General features: G+C 50.0%; 1 protein-coding gene across 20 annotated transcripts in view; it reads right to left on the bottom strand.

Annotated features, from left to right (window-relative positions):
• Nucleotides 1-19,140, bottom strand: part of PLA2G6 (phospholipase A2 group VI) — a 72,426-nt gene that overhangs the window by 27,088 nt on the left and 26,198 nt on the right. For 18 of the 20 annotated variants that reach the window (XM_063704742.1, XM_019018251.4, XM_063704738.1 and 15 more), the window contains 3 exons: nucleotides 6,669-6,884; nucleotides 4,537-4,720; nucleotides 1,415-1,602 (listed from right to left, as the gene is read on the bottom strand). In XM_063704742.1, the coding sequence (XP_063560812.1) occupies nucleotides 1,415-1,602; nucleotides 4,537-4,720; nucleotides 6,669-6,884 (588 nt within the window). Of the gene's footprint in view, nucleotides 1-1,414; nucleotides 1,603-4,536; nucleotides 4,721-6,668; nucleotides 6,885-8,977; nucleotides 9,052-19,140 lie in introns of those variants that run through there. The other 2 variants (XM_019018257.4, XM_031005608.3) reach the window with 2 other exon arrangements.

The raw sequence follows: 19,140 nt of genomic DNA on the forward strand, positions 1-19,140 counted from the left end.
GGGTGTCTCCTGTCCTGGAGTGGCTTATTCATTTCGGTGAGGCTGGTGCTTTAGCACAGTGCCAGGATCGAAGGACTCATTGGCTCATTCATTCATTCTAGATGTTGTTCCTGTTAGATAGTATTTTTTTTCTTGAGATGGAGTCTTGTTCTGTCGCCCTGGCTGGAGTGCTGTGGCACAATCTCGAATCACTGCAACCTCTGCCTCCCAGTTTCAAACAATTCTCCTGTCTCAGCCTCCTGAGTAGCTGGGACTACAGGCACACACCACCACACCTGGCTAATTTTTGTATTTTTAGTAGAGACAGGGTTTCACCATATTGGTCAGGCTGGTCTCGAAACTCCTGACTTCAGGTGATCCACCCACCTTGGCCTCCCAAACTGCTGGGATTACAGGCGTGAGCCACCGCGCCTGGCCTAGATAGTATTTTAAGATTTGAGATATTCATTTATCTTTTTATCTCATCCCCTACCCCTTTGAAAATAATTTTCCTGACACCACGGGTTCCCAGGCTCCCAAAACATGAGCCTGTACCTGCCTCCCAACGTGCCACCAGCCAGAAAGGAAAGAGGCATCTAGGTGGACGGGCGCTCGGCCACCTTACCAAGCATTTCCCAGGCTTTGAGCTGGGCACACAAGAAACCAAGGAACACTGAAGCCATCAGGGGGGCTGTTCAGATCAGGCTGGGCTGGGTTAGAGGAGGGGCCAGGTGGGCCTTGGGGTTGCATCAGACTCCAGAACTGGAGCACCACCTGGAGGGGAGCTGGAAAGAGGAGACCCCAAAGAGGGCTAAGATTGGTTGTCTCCAGTTTTATAGAGGGAGATTCACTCCTAGGAATTAAGGTACATTATAGAAATTTATTTTTATTTATTTATTTATTTTTTGAGACAGTTTCGCTCTTATTGCCCAGGCTGGAGTGCAACGGTGCGATCTCGGCTCACTGCAACCTCCGCCTCCCGGGTTCAACCGATTCTCCTGCCTCAGCCTTCCGAGTAGCTGGGATTACAGGCATGTGTCACCACGCCCAGCTAATTTTGTATTTTTTAGTAGAGATGGGGTTTCTTCATGTTGGTCAGGCTGGTCTCGAACTCCCGACCTCAGGTGATCTGCCCACCTCAGCCTCCCAAAGTGTTGGGATTACAGGCGTGAGACACCATGCCCAGCCAGCAAAATTTTAAAGTCTCCTCCTTGCACAGCTGAACTTGTGAACTGAGATTCCTACCCATGATACAATGATGGAGCACCTTCTTTGGGCCAGGCGGGGCCTAATGAGGCTTGTGAACCCGGGGCCTCTGCTCTGAGGCTGGAGATGCTAAGATCTATGGTGGACACTGCTTGCCTCAGGCACGGGACAGGTGACAGGAGGGCTGGAGCCCAGCAGACCAGCAGATGGGGAGGGGAGGAGGTCTTACCCCTTCTGAGAGAACTTCATGGCCGAGTGGATGGGGTAGCCGTTGGGGCCCATGATGTTGCACCGAGCATTGCACAGCAGCAGCACGCGGACCATCTCCTGCTTCCCCAGCTGGCAGGCCAGGTGCAGCGGGGTCAGCCCTTGGTTATTCACCTGGTTCAGGCCAGCCACTGCGTTCCTTCCAAGGAGCTGATGAAAGAGGAAGGGAAGTTTGACTCCATAGGATGCTGATAAGAACGTAAAGAGGCCGGGCGCCGTGGCTCACGCCTGTAATCCTAGCACTTTGGGAGGCTAAGGTGGGTGGATCACCTGAGGTCAAGAGTTTGAGACCAGCCTGGCCAACATGGTGAAATGTCATCTCTTCTAAAGATACAAAAATTAGCCGGGCATGGTGGCAGGCACCTGTAATCCCAGCTACTCAGGAACCTGAGGAAAGAGAATCGCTTGAACCCAGGAGGCAGAGGTTGCAGTGAGCTGAGATTGCATCATTGCACTCTAGCCTGGGCAATAGAGCAAAAACTCTGTCTAAAAAAAAAAAACGTAAAGAGAAGCACCAGGAAAGCCAAGTGCCAGTGTGGATGGGAGGGAAGGGGTCGACCTGGCATGACTGTGGCTCACATGAAACATTTCTGAGTCAAGGAACTTAAAAGGTAGCTGTATCTCAGGATGGGCACTGGGGGTCCACGTGGGAATGATTCTTGCTTTTCATTCTGTCCTGATTGATTTTTTTCTACATGCAGGTACTGTGTTTTCAATGAAAGAACAGCAGTATTAAAAAGAGAGCTAGGGGCCAGGCGCAGTGGCTCATGCTTGTAATTCCAACACATTGGGAGGTGAGAGGATCACTTGAGACCAAGAGTGTGATACCAGCCTGGGCAACATAGGGAGACCCCATCTCTACCAAAAAAATTTTAAAAATTAGCTGGTGTGGCCTGGGTGTGGTGGCTCACGCCTGTAATCCCAGCACTTTGGGAGGCCGAGGCAGGTGGATCACAAGGTCAGGAGACCAAGACCATCCTGGCGAACACGGTGAAACCCTGTCTCTACTAAAAATACAAAAAAAAATTAGCCAGGCGTGGTGGCGGGCGCCTGTAGTCCCAGCTACTCTGGAGGCTGAGGCAGGAGAATGGCATGAACCCGGGAGGCAGAGCCTGCAGTGAGCCAAGATCGCACCACTGCACTCCAGCCTGGGCGACAGAGCAAGACTCCGTCTCAAAAAAAAAAAAAAAATTAGCCCATGTGGTGGCACAAGCCTGTAGTCCCAGCTGCTCAGGAGGCTGAGGTGGGAGGATCACCTGAGTCCAGGAGGTTGAGGCTGCAGTGAGCCACGATCACGCCACTGCACTCCAGCCTGAGCGACAGAGCTAGATGCTGTCTGAAAAAAAAGAAAGTGCTAGGAGGGTTTTACTTTCTCACTTTTGGCTCAGTGCTGTCCCCATGAGGTTCATTACAACCACAGTGTACCCATGTGACACCAGGGTCACCTCACAGCAGTCCCACTGGACCTGGAGGCAGGCCAGAGACACAGCAGGGAGAGCAAAGGGCTGGCATTGAGGCCAATGTAAGGTCAATCCCCACTCTCTCAGCTTTGTGGCCCTCCCTGGGCACGCTTCTTAACAACACTGAACCTCAGTTTCTTCGGAGAGGAAAGGGGAATAATGACCTCCACCCCATGAGTGTATTCTGAGAATTAATTGGAACACATACAACACTCAGTTCAGGGTCAGGCACCAATCAGCACCGGATAAAGGACAGCTGCAGTCGTGCATGACTATGGAGAAGCGGGTGTGCACACCCCCGCGTGGAGGCAGGGTCTGCACGGCACCGTGCTGGGTGCGCAGAGGATTCTCGGTGAAAGTGGAGTTCAACAGTGGGTGGAGAATTCCCTTCCCTGAGAGCAAGAAGCATAAGATATGAATCCACATTTTCTGGGCCGGGCACAGTGGCTCACACCTGTAATCCTGGCATTTTGGGAGGCTGAGGCAGGTGGATCACTTAAGGCCAGGAGTTGGAGACCAGCCTGGGCAACATGGCAAAACCCCATCCCTACTAAAAATACGGCAAGTACCCAGGCATGGTGGCACATGCCTGTAATCCCAGCTACTCAGGAAGCTGAGGCACGAGCATCACTTGAACCCAGGAGGTGGAGGTTGCAGTGAGCCGAGGTTGCAGTGAGCCGAGATCGCACCACTGCACTCTAGCCTGGGAGACATAGGGAGACTCTGTCTCAAAAAAAAAAAGGAATCCACATTTTCTGGTATAACGTAGTTGCATTCTGATGCCAAGGCAGAGAGAACATGATCTTTAGAAGAATTTTCTAATTCTAGACAATAAAACATAATCCAACAGCCTGCCTTTTCTGTTCAATCTAATATATAAAATAGCTATTTAATAGTATCACCCCATCTGCTTGCCCACAGTTAAAAAATCACATCTTTTGCCCAGGTAATCAAAAACGTTAACAGGAGGGCCTCTGGCACGAACGCCTACAGGAACTGGAGACAGTTTGGTTTGCTTGGTTTGAATTCCTGTGAAATAGGGTTGTCCAATATTTTGGCCTCCCTGGGCCACATCAGAAGAATTGTCTTGGGTCACACATAAAATACATGAACGCTAACAACAGCTGATCGAAAAAAAAGGTCCATGCATGGATCTCATAATGTTTTAAGAAAGTTTGTGAATTTGTGTTGGGCCACATTCAAAGCCGTCCTGGGCTGCATGCAGCCTGCAGGGCCACAGATTGGACAAGCTTGCAAAAGGCTAAGCCCAGGTCCCGCTGGCCCACGAGCCCCTCCAGGCAGGCATCTGGCTCACAGTTTGTGCTCAGGAAAAGCGGAACTGAACTAACTGACTGGAGCTGGGCCTTTTTTGGGGTTCATTTTGCTGGGTTGGAGGTCGTCCCCAGGTTTATCAAGCAAAGAGACTGAGGACGTGGCTCCTGGAAAAGGGCTGGGAGGGAAGAGCCAGGGAGGGGTCTGCACCCTCCATGAAGGAGCTCAGGCCTCAAGGACCAATGGGGGACAGTGAGAGGCCCGAGAGTGACACCTGAGCCCAGGGGCCCAAAGGGAACTGTGGACACCGGGAGGTATCAGTACCAGTCACCCTGCCCCTCCCCCTGCTCACCTGCAGCACCTGAGAATTGTCACCCTGGACAGCATAATGGAAGACGGTCTCTCCCTTGTAGTCGGTGACATCCATCTGAGTGTGGCAGTACTGCACCAGCTCCACCAGGATCTCCCCATCACCCTTGCGGCAGGCCAGGTGCAGGGGTGTGCAGCCCTCCTCGCTCTCCGCGCAATTGGCACAGCTGCAGGAGAGGGCCAGGGTGAGCAGAGGTGAGCAGGTGTGGTACAAGGTGGCAAGGGGACCTAAGTGCACATGCAGGGAAGTGCGCTCGGAAACTCGGACTTTCTGGTTTATTTGAGCTCAAGAGCATTCCCGCCACTCAGCTAGTTGGGCTGATTTGAATGTAATTATATCTGATGTGACCTGTATCAGGTTTCTGTTCAGTTTGCTCACTTGTACAAGAGATGGGCCCCAGGGCCACACCAGCAGGAAGTGGGCAGGGTGGTGGCACAGGAAAGGGTCACAGAACACGGATATCTCACTAGCCTCGGGCAATTCACTTAACCTTCCTGGGCGTCAATATCCTTATCTACACAAGCTGCTGTGCCTGCCCCAGGAAATGGACAGAGTGGTGGTGAGATGAGACACTGTGCTGTCCAAGAGCACGCCTGGAAACTAAAGTGCAGTGAGGGTTTTTGCTTTGTTTTGTTTTTTTGAGGTGGAGTTTCACTCTTGTTGCCCAGGCTGTAATGCAGTGACACAATCTCGGCTCACTGCAACCTCCACCTCTGGGTTCCAGCAATTCTCCTGCCTCAGCCTCCCGAGTAGCTGGGATTACAGGCGTGCGCCACCACGCCTTGCTAATCTTTTGTATTTTTAGTAGAGACGGGGTTTCACCACGTTGGCCAGGCTGGTCTCAAACTCCTGACCTCAAGTGATACACCCGCCTCGGCCTCACAAAGTGCTGGGATTACAGGTGTGAGCCACCACACCCGGCCAGCAGTGAGGTTTTGAGTTCTGGGCCTGGGAGCTTAACTGAGCTATCTAGGATAGAGACTCAGAGGAGGTGTGGCTACCTCTGCACAAGATGGCCAACTGGTGCCCTGTGCAAGGGTGGGGACAGTGCCCTCACCAGGGGCAACAGCTGCTCCATCTGCTGGCTGAATGGATTCACAAAAGGAGGCCTTCAGCTTCCAGAAGAGCAGCCTGGGCAGACACCAAGGATCCAAGCCCCTCTTTCACCCTCTCTGGCTGAGTGACCTGTACAAGTCCTGTTAGCTCTCTCTAGAATGATGATACCTGGGCCGGGCATGGTGGCTCACGCCTGTAATCCCAGCACTTTGGGAGGCCAAGGAGGGCAGATCACCTGAGGTTAGGAGTTCGAGACCAACCTGGCCAACATGGTGAAACCCTGTCTCTACTAAAAACACGAAAATTACCCGGGCATGATGGCACATTACTGTAGTCCCAGCTATTCTGGAGGCTGAGGCAGGAGAATCACCTGAACCCAGGAGGCAGAGGGTGCAGTGAGCCAAGATCGCGCCACTGCACTCCAGCCTGGGTGACAGACTAAGACTCCGTCTCAAAATAAAATAACATAACATAACATAACATAAAATAAAATAAAATAAAATAAAATAAAATAAAATAAAATAAAAATGACGATACCTTGTGGGGGTTGGGAAAATTCAATTTCATGGTGGGTAGAAATCAGCTCCCACAGACCTGGCACCTGGTGAGCACTCCAGACTCTGGAAACATTACATTGCCCTTCTTACATTTTAATCTGGTAGCAACGCAGCACCTTTTTTTTTTTTTTCCTAGAGACAAGGTCTCATTCTGTCACCCAGGCTGAAGTGCAGTGGTGCAATCATAGCTCACTGTAAACTCTAACTCCTGGGCTCAAGCAATCCTCCTGCCTCAGCATCCCAAGTAGCTAGCAGTACAGACACATGCTAATTTTTTAATTTTTTTCGTAGAGACAAGGTCTTGCTATTTTGCCAGGCTGGTCTTGAACTCCTAGCCTCAAGTGATCCTCCCAAAGTGCTGGGACTGCGTTAGTGAGCGACCATGCCAGGACCTGCTCCTTTTTAAGTCAAACTATGGAGGGGAACCGAGGCCTGCGGCCCCCACTGCCCACACAAGCAGGTACACACACGTTGTCCAAACGGTCTTGTTCCCTTGCTCACCTGATGATACGGCTGTGATGGAAGCACTCGCGGATCCCTAGCTCCACAGCCAGGTGGGCCACTGACCAGCTGGGGTGGTTACGGATGAGGTCGGTCAGGTGCTGCAGGACCTCAGTGTGCAGGACCTGAGGGGAGCTCTCATAGAAGGGCAGCAGCTGGGAAGAATACTGATGGAAATTCACTAGGGCGTCAGCCTCCAACTCCAGCTGGAAGAGTCTGTAGAGCCAGGACAGAGGAGCAAGACCCGAAATGAGTAAGGCGGGACGCCCACATCCCTGCCAGCTCCAGCCTGACTCCCCTGCCAAAACCCCGTCTCTACACACACACACACACACACACACACACACACACACACACACACACACACACACCCCTATACACATGTAAATGACATAATGGCGTTTAGGTTAGACTTCCTTTGTTTTTTAGAGACAACGTCTTGCTCTGTAACCCAGGCTGGGGTGCGGTGGTGTGATCATGACTCACTGCATCTTCGAATTCCTGGGCTGAAGGGATCCTCCTACCTTAGTTCCTGAGTAGCTGGCATTACAGGCATGCACCACCATGCCCAGCTAATTTTTTTTTTTTTTTTTTGAGATAGAGTCTTGTTTTGTCACCCAGGCTGGAGTGCAGTGTTGTAATCTCACCTCACTGCGACCTTCACCTCCCGGGTTCAAGCAATTCTCCAACCTCAGTCTCCAGAGTAGCTGGGATTAAAGGCGTGTGCCGCCACACCTGGCTAATTTTTTGTGTTTTTACTAGAGATGGGGTTTGGCCATGTTGCCCAGGCTGGTCTCGAACTCCTGAGCTCAGGCAATCCACCCCCCTCAGCCTCTCAAAGTGCTAGGATTTCAGGCACTAGCCACCGTGAGCCACTGTGCCTGGCCTAATTTTTTTTCTTTTTGTAGACAGGGGGTCTTGCTATGTTGCCCAGGCTGGTCTTGAACTCCTGGCCTCAAGTGTTCCTCCTGCCCCAGCCTCCAAAAGTACTGGGATTACAGGTGTGAGCCACTATGCGTGTCTAGATTTTTTTTTATTTTGAAAAACTTTCCTTTTCTTTGGTAATATCATTTATTATTTTTATATTTTATTTTACCACAGCCCTGCCATATCCACTTTCTAATTTAATTGCCACATGTGAGAGCCCCAGCCTCGAGTACTTGGCCCCTCTTCATAGTAGGAACTAAGTAAGTATTGTTTAACCTAAATGTACAGCAACAAAATATTATATAAATTATGGTATAACTATGTAATAAACTATTATGCAGTCATTAAAATGAGATATTTTAAAAAGGGGAAACTTTTCTTTTTCTTTTCTTTTTTTTTTTTTTTTTGAGATGGAGTTTCATTCTTGTTGCCCAGGCTGGAGTACAATGGCACGATCTCGGCTCACTGCAGCCTCCATCTCCCAGGTTCAAGTGATTCTCCTGCCTCAGCCTCCCGAGTAGCTGGGATTACAGGCACCCGCCACCATGCCCAGCTAATTTTTTGTATTTTTAGAAAAGACAGAGTTTCGTCATGTTGGCCAGGCTGATCTTAAACTCCTGGCCTCAGGTGACCTGCCTGCCTGGGCCTCCCAAAGTGCTAGGATTACAGGCATGAGCCACTGCGCCCGGCCAGCTTTGTTCATTTTTAAGTGTTGAGGTTGAGTCCAAGTTTTGCTACTAAGGTGCTGTGTGATCTTGGGAAATCCTTTTCCCTCTCTGAGCCCCATTTGAAACATGAGACTAACTGTACCTGTCCTACCTACCTCCCAGAGGTGCTGTGAGGACAGATGAAAAACCACTATAAAAGCACTTTCAAAACCATAATCATTACATGTCAGTGATGGTTACTTAAAGTTCTGACCAGGGCTTTTAACATACCAGAAGGTTTTGTCTTGCACACCTCTACAAGCGCAGCAGCCAGCCAGAGTCTAGTGAAGGCAGTGCCCAGAGAGTGTTGGCTCAACGGGACCAGCCTGTTGTTCCACAGAGAGTGCGTCAATTAACAGTTAACTACTGGGCATGTGATCTGTGCCAAATGGAGGGGTCAATTAATGAACAATTGCATAAAATGCTCTGCCCTCCTGAAGCCTTTTTTTTTGAGACAGAGTCTCACTCTGTTACCCAGGCTGGAGTGCAGTGGCGCGATCTCAGCTCACTGCAACCTCTGCCCCCTGGGTTCAAGTGATTCTCCTGCAATTCTCCTGCTTCAGCCTCCCTAGTAGCTGGGATTACAGGCGTGTGCTACCACGCCCAGCTAATTTTTGTATTTTTAGTAGGGACAGGGTTTCGCCATGTTGGCCAGGCTGGTCTCGAACTCCTCACCTCAAGTGATCCGCCCATCTTGGTCTCCCAAAGTGCTGGGATTACAGGCGTGAGCCACTGCGCTTGGCCCGAGCCTATGTTATTATGGAGGAGATCAACAAAATGACTAAAGTAAAAACATAGAATAAGGAAGTACATTAAATAAACTATAAGGTAATCAGTGTTACAGAAACAACAAAAACCACAACAAAGATAGGGAAGGAGGAGGTGGAAGGAAGCCATTCCTCATTGCCCTTGGCTGGGTTTTTCCTTCATCTCACCAGCCTCTCAACATCAGGATACTCCACATCAAGTGTTGCCGACATGTCAGAGAATGACAACTGAAAACTCATCACTGGAATTAGCATCACGGAGGCATGCATGACCTTGACAACATTACTTTTAGTGGAATGGAGGGAACCAAGGCCTGATTAAAGTGGGTTTAAGGACACGATGTGAGAATCTGAAGATTGCAAAGATAGATATTTTTGAGGAGTTTTGCTGTGGAGAGGAGCAAATAAAGGAAGGGGTAGTGAATGGGGAAAGTGTAATCAGCCATTTGAATGCTGATGGGAATGATGATTCTCTCTCAGAACTTCCACTTTCCATTAACAGCAGACTAGGGAATGTGAAACAGACCACCTACTGAGGACAGCCAGAAATGCTGGACAAATTATTAAAAAACATCTGCTGACAGGCACTGGATACCTCAAAAGACACTGATGACTCACCAGGCTGGAAGGAATGATGGAAACCCAGGAATTACAGTGTTCAGGTGGCTGTTACTGGAGAGGATGGACAGATGAGCAGCACCAGTAACAGCCTCATGGGGCTCAGGACACAGGGACTGGAGCCCAGGGGTCTGCCAAGAGGAGAGCCCTGATGAACATCTCTTACTTTGGGTTAGGGTCCTAAAGAACTACGTAGCCTAGGAATAAGGGTGAGCCATACACAGACACACTCTCACAGAGACCACAGTTCAGCCTCAAGTAATTTCAGTTCCAGAAACTAGACTGAGGTTATCCTAGTTGCAAGTGTTCCCAGGTACCTGGGAGAAGCAAAAATAAATTCATTCTTTGTAAGGAAACATCAAACTAGGCTCTAGATTATTTCTTTTTTTTTTTTTTGAGACGGAGTCTCGCTCTGTCACCCAGGCTGGAGTGCAGTGGCATGATCTCGGCTCACTGCAACCTCTGCCTCCTGGTTCAAGTGATTCTCCTGCCTCAGCCTCCCGAGTAGCTGGGATTACAGGAACGTGCCACCATGCTCAGCTAATTTTTTGTATTTTTAGTAGAGACGGGGTTTCACCATGTTAGCCAGGATGGTCTTGATCTCCTGATCTCGTGATCCACCTGCCTCAGCCTCCCAAAGTGCTGGGATTACAGGCATGAGCCACCGCGCCCGGCCACTCCAGATTATTTCTAAGAGCATACTTGCAAATACAATGACCAACACATAATCAAAACTCACGAGGCATATGTGGAGATAAGACATGAAAGAAAACCAACAGAAACAATATACAAAAGAAACATATCTGTGAGGGGACTGTAAATATTTAAGTTATCCAAAATAGACTTTAAACTAACTGTGATAACATTCGAGAGGTTAAAAAAGGAAATTTAGAATTTTGGTGAAGAGTTTTGAATGATCAAAAAAGCATCAAATGGAAATTACAAAATTAAAAAATATAATCAGGAAAGAGTAAACAGAATAAAGCATGGAGAGACAGAAGAATACAAAATATAGTAGAGTACATAAGAGACACAGACTATCTAATAAAAGATCTAGCATACATATATAAGTGGAGGATCAGAGGCAGAGTAGAAAAAGAATCAAATGGAAGCCACATTTGAAGAGTTAATGTCTGCAAACTTTCCAAAACTGATTTTTAAAAAACATTATAGGTCAGGCACAGTGGCTCATACCTGTAATCCCACCACTTTGGGAGGCCAAGGTGGGTGGATCACCTGAGGTCAGGAATTCCAGACTAGCCATGGCAAAACCCCATGTCTACTAAAAATACAAAAATTAGCCGGGCGTGGTGGTGGGTGCCTATAATCCCAGCTACTTGGGAGGCTAAGGCAGGAGAATCGCTTGAACCAGCGGGGCGGAGGTTGCAGTGAGCCGAGATCACGCCACTTCACTCCAGCTTAGGCAAAGAGTGAAACTCCATCTCCAAATAAATAAATAAAATTATTCTGCTGATTTAACATACCCTATAAGCCCTCCCTGACCCCACCACCAAAAAAAAAAAAAAAAAAAAAACACATAGAAAAAAACAAAAAACAAGAAAGCCCCAGAAATCCACACTTAGCACCTTGTAGGGGTTTTAAAACAGGGCCCCCTAAATCACTGATATTCCTTGCACTGAGCAGTGGGAATTTGTATCTCTTTACCCTTTAATCTGGCGATGTAACTGCGTTACCAACAGAATATGGCAAAAGTGATGCCGTCCCAGCTTCCAGACCAATGCCTTAAGAGACTGGAAGTTTCTATTTCTCTTCTCTTGGGGCCCAGCCATCATGCCTCAAGGAGGCTGAAGCAAGCCATGGTGACGACTCTTGGTCCTGGGCCCTGAGCCCTGAATGAACTCCCAGCCAACAGCCAGCACCAACTTGCCAGTTGCGAGTTACCTTATATGGTGCCATATAAAGTAAAGCTGAGGCTTTCCCACTGAGCTCTGCTCAAATTGCAGATTTATGGACTAAATAAATGATTCCTTTTATAAGCCACTGTGTTCTGGAGTAGTTTGTTACACAGCAATAACTGATAATGATACATATGTTGCACAATATGTATTGTATGTAACATAACAATTGCTGATATATGTGCCACATTACACCTGTTGAAAATAAAATACAAGGAGGAAATATTTAAAATAGCAGAGGAAAAAAAATTATCTTCAAAGGGCAACCATTAGAATGACAGCTGGCTTCTCAACAATGGAAGCCAGAGATAATGGAATGACTTCCTTAAAGAGCTGAAAAGAAAATAAATGCTGGCCAGGCACGGCGGCTCATGCCTGTAATCCCAGCACTTTGGGAGGCCAAGGCAGGCAAATCCCTTGAGCTCAGGAGTTTGAGATCAGCCTGGGCAACACGGTGAAACCCCGTCTCTACTAAAAATACAAAAATTAGTCAGGTGTAGTGGTGCATGCCTGTAGCTCCAGCTACTCAGGAGGCTGAGGGAGGAGAATCGCTTGAACCTGGGAGGCGGAGATCGTGCCACTGTACTCTAGCCTGGGCCACAGAGCAAGACTCTGTCTCTAAATAAATAAATGCCAATGAGAATTCTGTACTTAGCACACAAAACAAAATGAAAACAAAAACAAAACCTTCAAGAATAAGGTTAAAATTAAAACATTTCTCTAGTCAAACAAAAAAGCCAGAGACTTTGTCATTAGCAGACCTACACGAAAGGAAATACAAAAGCTTTTTCTTTCCTTCTTTTTTTTTTTTTGGAGACATGGTCTCACTCCTGTCACCCACGTTGGAGTGCAGTGGTGCAATCACCGCTCACTGCAGCCTCAACCTCCCAGGTTTAAGTAATCCTCCCACCTCAGCCTCCCGAGTAGCGGGGACTACAGGTGTGCACCACCACACCTGGCTAATTTTTTGTATTTTCAGTAGAGACAGGGTTTTGCCACGTAGCCCAGGCTGGTCTGGAAATCCTGGGCTCAAGCGATCCTCCTGCCTAGGCTTCCCAAAGTGCTGGGATTACAGGCGTGAGCCATCGTGCTGGGCCAAAAGCTTTCTCTTCATGTGGAATGAACACGATCCTAGATGGAAGCTTAAAGAGGCATGAAAGAATGAAGCACCATGGCAAGTTAAATATGTGGGGGGATCTAAGTAAGTATTGATGGTATAGCATCTTGTTGGGTTTAAAATAAAAACTAAATAAAACAACAGCACACAGCATCGAAGCCTGGAAGGGAATACATAGCTAAAGGATTCTAAGACCAACTTATTGTTCTGGAAGATACTAATGGACCTTGAGTAAGGCAGAGATAAATCTTGTAATCTCTAAGGTTCTGTCAAGATGTGCAAAAGGTTTCAGACTTTGCCCCGCTTGCTGTTGTCAAAGTTTTGCTCCAGAAGAAGACACAATCTTGATTATGCTGAAAAGTAAGCAAACTTACCCTGTGCTCTACAAGGAGACCCTAACTCTATTTTCCAAGGCTGTTTGCTGTATAAACATCCTTTGAAGGTAGCCTGGAACAAAGGTAGTGCTATAATTTGGATTTCTGCCCCCCAAACCTCATGTTAAATTTTGATTCCAATGTTGGAGGTGGGGGGCTAATGGGAGGTGTTTGGGTCATAGGGGTGGATCCCTCATGAATGAATTAATGCCCTCCCTGTGGGGTGGGAGTGAGTGAGTTTTCACTCTATTAGTTCCTGTAAGAACTGGTTGTTAAAAAGAGCCTGGCACTTTTTTTTTTCTTTGAGACAGAGTTTCGCTCTTGTCGCCCAGGTGATCTTGGCTCACTGCAACCTCCACCTCCTGGATTCAAGCAATGCTCCTGCCTCAGCCTCCCGAGTAGCTAGGATTACAGGCATGCACCACCATGCCCAGCTAATTTTTTTGTATTTTTTTTAGTAGAGACAGGGTTTCTCCATGTTGGTCAGGCTGGTCTCAAACTCCCGACCTCAGGTGATCCACTCGCCTTGGCCTCCCAAAGTGCTGGGATTACAGGCACGAGCCACTGTGCCTGGCCCGGGCCTGGCACTTTTTAACAACCAGTTAACAACTTATTTTCTCTTCCTCACTTCGTTTCTTGCCATGTGACACTGGTAAGAAGCTGGCACCATGTTTCTTGTATGGCCTGAGGAGCCATGAGACAAATAAAACCTCTTTTCTATGTATAATACTCAGATTTAGGTATTCCTTTATAGCAACACTAAACAGACAAAAACAGGTAGTCAATGTCTCTGCTAGCAGGATGTATAGAAACATGAGAGAGACTCTTGGAGAACGATCTCCCAACAGTTACTACTAAAAAGTGTATAACTTCCAAGCTAAGAGACAGAAAAAACAGAATCATATGAAAACGCTCAATCACAAATTGCAAAAGCATTATGCTAAGTGAAAAAGTCAGACTCATAAGACTACACGCTATATGAGTAAAAGCAGCAGTGATGGAATGCACATAGGTATAGGAAGACGTCCTCCTGCAGGGGAAAAAAAAAAGGAAGCACATAGGTGTTGCCCAGGGATGGGGTGGGTGCCATGGACTATAAAGGAGGGTGAAGGAAATTTGGGGAATAACAGAAATGTCTTATATCTTGATTGTGGTGGTGGTTACATGGGGGTGTTCTGTTATCAAATGAAGGTGGAGGCAAAGCAAGATGGCCAAATAGGGCTGGGCGCGGTGGCTCACGCCTGTAATCCCAGCACTTTGGGAGACCGAGGTGCGTGGATCACCTGAAGTCAGGAGTTTGAGACCAGCCTGGCCAACACGGAGAATCCCCGTCCCTACTAAAAATACAAAAATTAGCCAGGCATGTGGCCGCCGCCCCGTCTGGCAAGTGAGGAGCGCTTCTGCCCGGCCCCCGCCCTGTCTGGGAAGTGAGGAGCGCCTCTCCTGGCCACCGTGCAACCTTCCAAGTGTGAAGCGACAGCCTTGTGTGTGATCTTTCTGTCTTCCCCAAGTTTGCATTTTCGACATTAAAGTTTACTTTTTAATTAAAAAAAAAATTAGCCAGGCATGGTGGCAGGCACCTGTAATCCCAGCTACTGGGGAGGCTGAGGCTAGAGAATCGCTTGAACCCAGGAGGCAGAGGTTGCAGTGAGCCGAGATCGCGCCACTGCACTTCAGCCTGGGTGAAAGAGCAAAACCCCGTCTCAAAAAAAAAAAAAAAAAAGATGCCCAAATAGAAACCTCCACCAATTGTCCTCCCTGGAGGAACACTAAATTGAACTATACACACAGAAAAGTACCTTCATAAAAAGCAAAAATCAGCCTAGGTACCAGCTCAGCTACAGTGCGGCAGAGCACCAAGAGGGCTCTTGGGGTCCCAGATTCTAAGTGTTGGCTGTGGGGTGGCAGTTCTGGACCTGCCCTGGGTCAGAGGGGAGCCCACTACCCTAAAGGGAGAGTCCCAGGCCTGGCAGCGTTCAGTTGCTTCAAGAGCCCTTAGGCCCTGAATGAACACTGGCGGTGGCCTGGCAGCATTGCCACAGGGCTGGGGCAGTGGTGGCCACGGAGAGAGACTTCTCTGCTTGTGGAAAGGGGAGGGAAGAGTGGGAAGGACTTTGCCTTATGGCTTGGGTATCAGCCAGGCTGTAATAGAATAGAGCACTGGGGAGATTACTAAGGTTTCTGACTGCAGGCCCTGCCTCCCAGATGGCATCTAAGGACCTTCCCAGGATGGGGGTAGGGGGAACTTGCTGCCTTGAAGGGAAGGACATAATCTCACTGGCTTCACCACCTGCTGACTGTAGAGCCCTAGTGCCTTAAGCAAACATAGGCAGTAGCCAGGCAGTGGTGACTGTAGGCCTTGGGTGAGACCCAGTGCTGTGCTGGCTTCAGGTCTGAGCCAGCATAGTCCTAGTGATAGTGGCCACAGAGGTGCCTGTGTCACCCCTCTCCTAGCTCCAGGCGGCCCAGCACAGAAAGAGAGACTCCACTTTTAGGGGAGAAAGTAAGGGAAGAGAACAAGAGCCTCTGCCTGGTAATCCAGAGAATTCTTCCAGATCTTATCCAAGACCACCCAAGTGGTACCTTTAGGAGTCTGCAAGAGCCATAGTATTAGTAGGCTTGGGGTGCCCCCTAATGCAGATATGGCTGCAGTGACCAAAAACTTAGATCACAATACCCAAGTCCCTTTTATTACCTGAAAGTCTTCCTAAGAAGAACAGGTACAAACAAGCCCAGACTGCAAAGACTACAATAAATACCTAACTTCAATGCCCAGACACTGACGAACATCACAAGCATCAAGACCATACAGGAAAACATGACCTCACCAAATGAACTAAATAAGGTACCAGTGGCCAATTCTGGAGAGACAGAGATACGTGACCTTTCAGACAGAGAATTCAAAATAGCTGTTTTGAGGGAACTCAGTGAAATTCAAGATAACACAGAGAAGGAATTCAGAATCCTAACAGATAAACTTAGCAAAGAGATTGAAATAATTTAAAAGAATCAAGCAGGCTGGGCACAGTGGCTCACGCCTGTAATCCCAGCACTTTGGAAGGCCGAGGCAGGCGGATCACAAGGTCAGGAGATTGAGACCATCCTGGCTAACATGGTGAAATCCCATCTCTACTAAAAATACAAAAAATTAGCCAGGCGTGGTGGCGGGCGCCTGTAATCCCAGCTACTCGGGAGGCTGAGGCAGGAGAATGGTGTGAACCCGGGAGGTGGAGTTTGCAGTGAGCCGAGATCGTGCTACTGCACTCCAGCCTGGGCGACAGAGCAAGACTCCATCTCAAAAAAAAAAAAAAGAATCAAGCAGAAATTCTGGAGTTGAAAAATGCAGTTCACATACTGCTAAATGCTAAAGGGAGTTTTTCAATCTGAAAGAAAAGGACATTAATGAGCAAAAAGAAATCACTTGAAAGTACAGAACTTAATGGTAATAGCAAGTACACAGAAACATATAGAATATTATAACACTGTCATATGTAGACCACTCATATCTTGAGTAGAAAGACTAAAAGAGGAACCAATCAAAAATAATAACTACAACTTTTCAAGACATAAACAGTACAATAAGTTAAAAAGTGGGGGGACAAAGTTAAAATGTAGAGTTTTTATTAGTTTTCTCTTTGCTTGTTTGTCTGTTTATGCAATCAGTGTTAAGGTGTCATCAGTTTAAAATATTAGGCTATAAGATATTATTTGCAAGCCTCATGTTAACCTCAAATCAAAAAACATACAGCAGATACACAAAAAAAATAAAAAGCAAGAAATTAAAACATACCACCAGAGAAAATCACCTTCACTAAAAGGAGAACAGGAAGGAAAGAAAGAAGATCACAAAGCAACAAGAAAATAATTAATAAAGTGGCAGGAGTAAGTCCTTACTTGTCAATAATAACATTGAACATAAATGGACTAAACTCTCCAATCAAAAGACACAGAGTGGCAGAACGGATAGAAAAACAAGACCCAGTGATCTGTTGCCTACATGAAACACACTTTACCTATAAAGACACACATAGACGCTCACGCTCTCCCTCTCCCTCTCCCTCTTCCCTCTTCCCTCTTCCCTCTCCCCTCTCCCCTCTCCCCTCTCCCCTCTCCCCTCTCCCCTCTCCCCTCTTTCCACGGTCTCCCTCTGATGCCGAGCCGAAGCTGGACGGTACTGCTGCCATCTCAGCTCACTGCAACCTCCCTGCCTGATTCTCCTGCCTCAGCCTGCCGAGTGCCTGCGATTGCAGGCGCGCACCGCCCCGCCTGACTGGTTTTCGTATTTTTTTGGTGGAGACGGGGTTTCGCTGTGTTGGCCGGGCTGGTCCCCAGCTCCTAACCGCGAGTGATCGGCCAGCCTCGGCCTCCCGAGGTGCCGGGATTGCAGACGGAGTCTCGTTCACTCGGTGCTCAATGGTGCCCAGGCTGGAGTGCAGTGGCGTGATCTCCGCCCGCTACAACCACCTCCCAGCCGCCTGCCTTGGCCTCCCAAAGTGCCGAGATTGCAGCCTCTGCCCGGCTGCCGCCCTGTCTGGGAAGTGAGGAGCGTCTCCGCCTGGCCGCCCATCGTCCGGGATGTGAGGAGCCCCTCTGCCTGGCTGCCCAGTCTGGAAAGTGAGGAGCGTCTCTGCCCGGCCGCCATCCCATCTAGGAAACAAGGAGCGCCTCTTCCCAGCCGCCATCACATCTGGGAAGTGAGGAGCGTCTCTGCCCGGCCGCCCATAGTCTGAGATGTGGGGAGCACCTCTGCCCTGCCGCCCCGTCCGGGATGTGAGGAGCGTCTCTGCCCGGCCGCCCCGTCTGAGAAGTGAGGAGACCCTCTGCCTGGCAACCGCCCCGTCTGAGAAGTGAGGAGCCCCTCCGCCCGGCAGCCGCCCCGCCCGAGAAGTGAGGAGCCCATCCGCCCAGCAGCCACCCCGTCTGGGAAGTGAGGAGCATCTCCGCCCGGCAGCCACCTCGTCTGGGAGGGAGGTGGGGGGGTCAGCCCCCCGCCCGGCCAGCCGCCCCGTCCGGGAGGGAGGTGGGGGGGTCAGCCCCCTGCCCGGCCAGCCGCCCCGTCCGGGAGGGAGGTGGGGGGGTTAGCCCACCGCCCAGCCTGCCGCCGTGTCCGGGAGGGAGGTGGGGGTTCGGCCCCCCGCCTGGCCGGCCACCCGGTCCGAGAGGTGAGGGGCGCCTCTGCCCGGCCGCCCCTACTGGGAAGTGAGGAGCCCCTCTGCCCGGCCAGCCGCTCCATCCGGGAGGGAGGTGGGGGGGCCAGCCCCCCGCCCGGCCAGCCGCCCCGTCCGGGAGGGAGGTGGGGGGGTCAGCCCCCCGCCCGGCCAGCCGCCCCGTCCGGGAGGTGAGGGGCGCCTCTGCCCGGCCGCCCCTACTGGGAAGTGAGGAGCCCCTCAGCCCGGCCAGCCGCCCCGTCCGGGAGGGAGGTGGGCGGGTCAGCCCACCGCCCAGCCTGCCGCCCTGTCCGGGAGGGAGGTGGGGGGTCAGCCCCCCGCCTGGCCAGCCGCCCCGTCCGGGAGGGAGGTGGGGGTTCAGCCCACCGCCCAGCCTGCCGCCCTGTCCGGGAGGGAGGTGGGGGTTCGGCCCCCCGCCTGGCCAGCCGCCCCATCCGGGAGGTGAGGGGCGCCTCTGCCCCGCCGCCCCTACTGGGAAGTGAGGAGCCCCTCTGCCCGGCCAGCCGCCCCGTCCAGGAGGGAGGTGGGGGGGGTCAGCCCCCTGCCTGGCCAGCCGCCCCATCCGGGAGGTGAGGGGCACCTCTGCCCGGCCGCCCCTACTGGGAAGTGAGGAGCCCCTCTGCCCGGCCACCACCCCGTCTTGGAGGTGTACCCAACAGCTCATTGAGAACGGGCCATGATGACAATGGCGCTTTTGTGGAATGGAAAGGGGGGAAAGGTGGGGAAAAGATTGAGAAATCGGATGGTTGCCGTGTCTGTGTAGAAAGAGGTAGACATGGGAGACTTTTCATTTTGTTCTGTACTAAGAAAAAATTCTTCTGCCTTGGGATCCTGTTGATCTGTGACCCTACCCCCAACCCTGTGCTCTCTGAAACATG

The sequence above is a fragment of the Gorilla gorilla genome, chromosome 23 (assembly GCF_029281585.2).
Source record: "Gorilla gorilla gorilla isolate KB3781 chromosome 23, NHGRI_mGorGor1-v2.1_pri, whole genome shotgun sequence".
Classification (NCBI taxonomy): domain Eukaryota; kingdom Metazoa; phylum Chordata; class Mammalia; order Primates; family Hominidae; genus Gorilla; species Gorilla gorilla.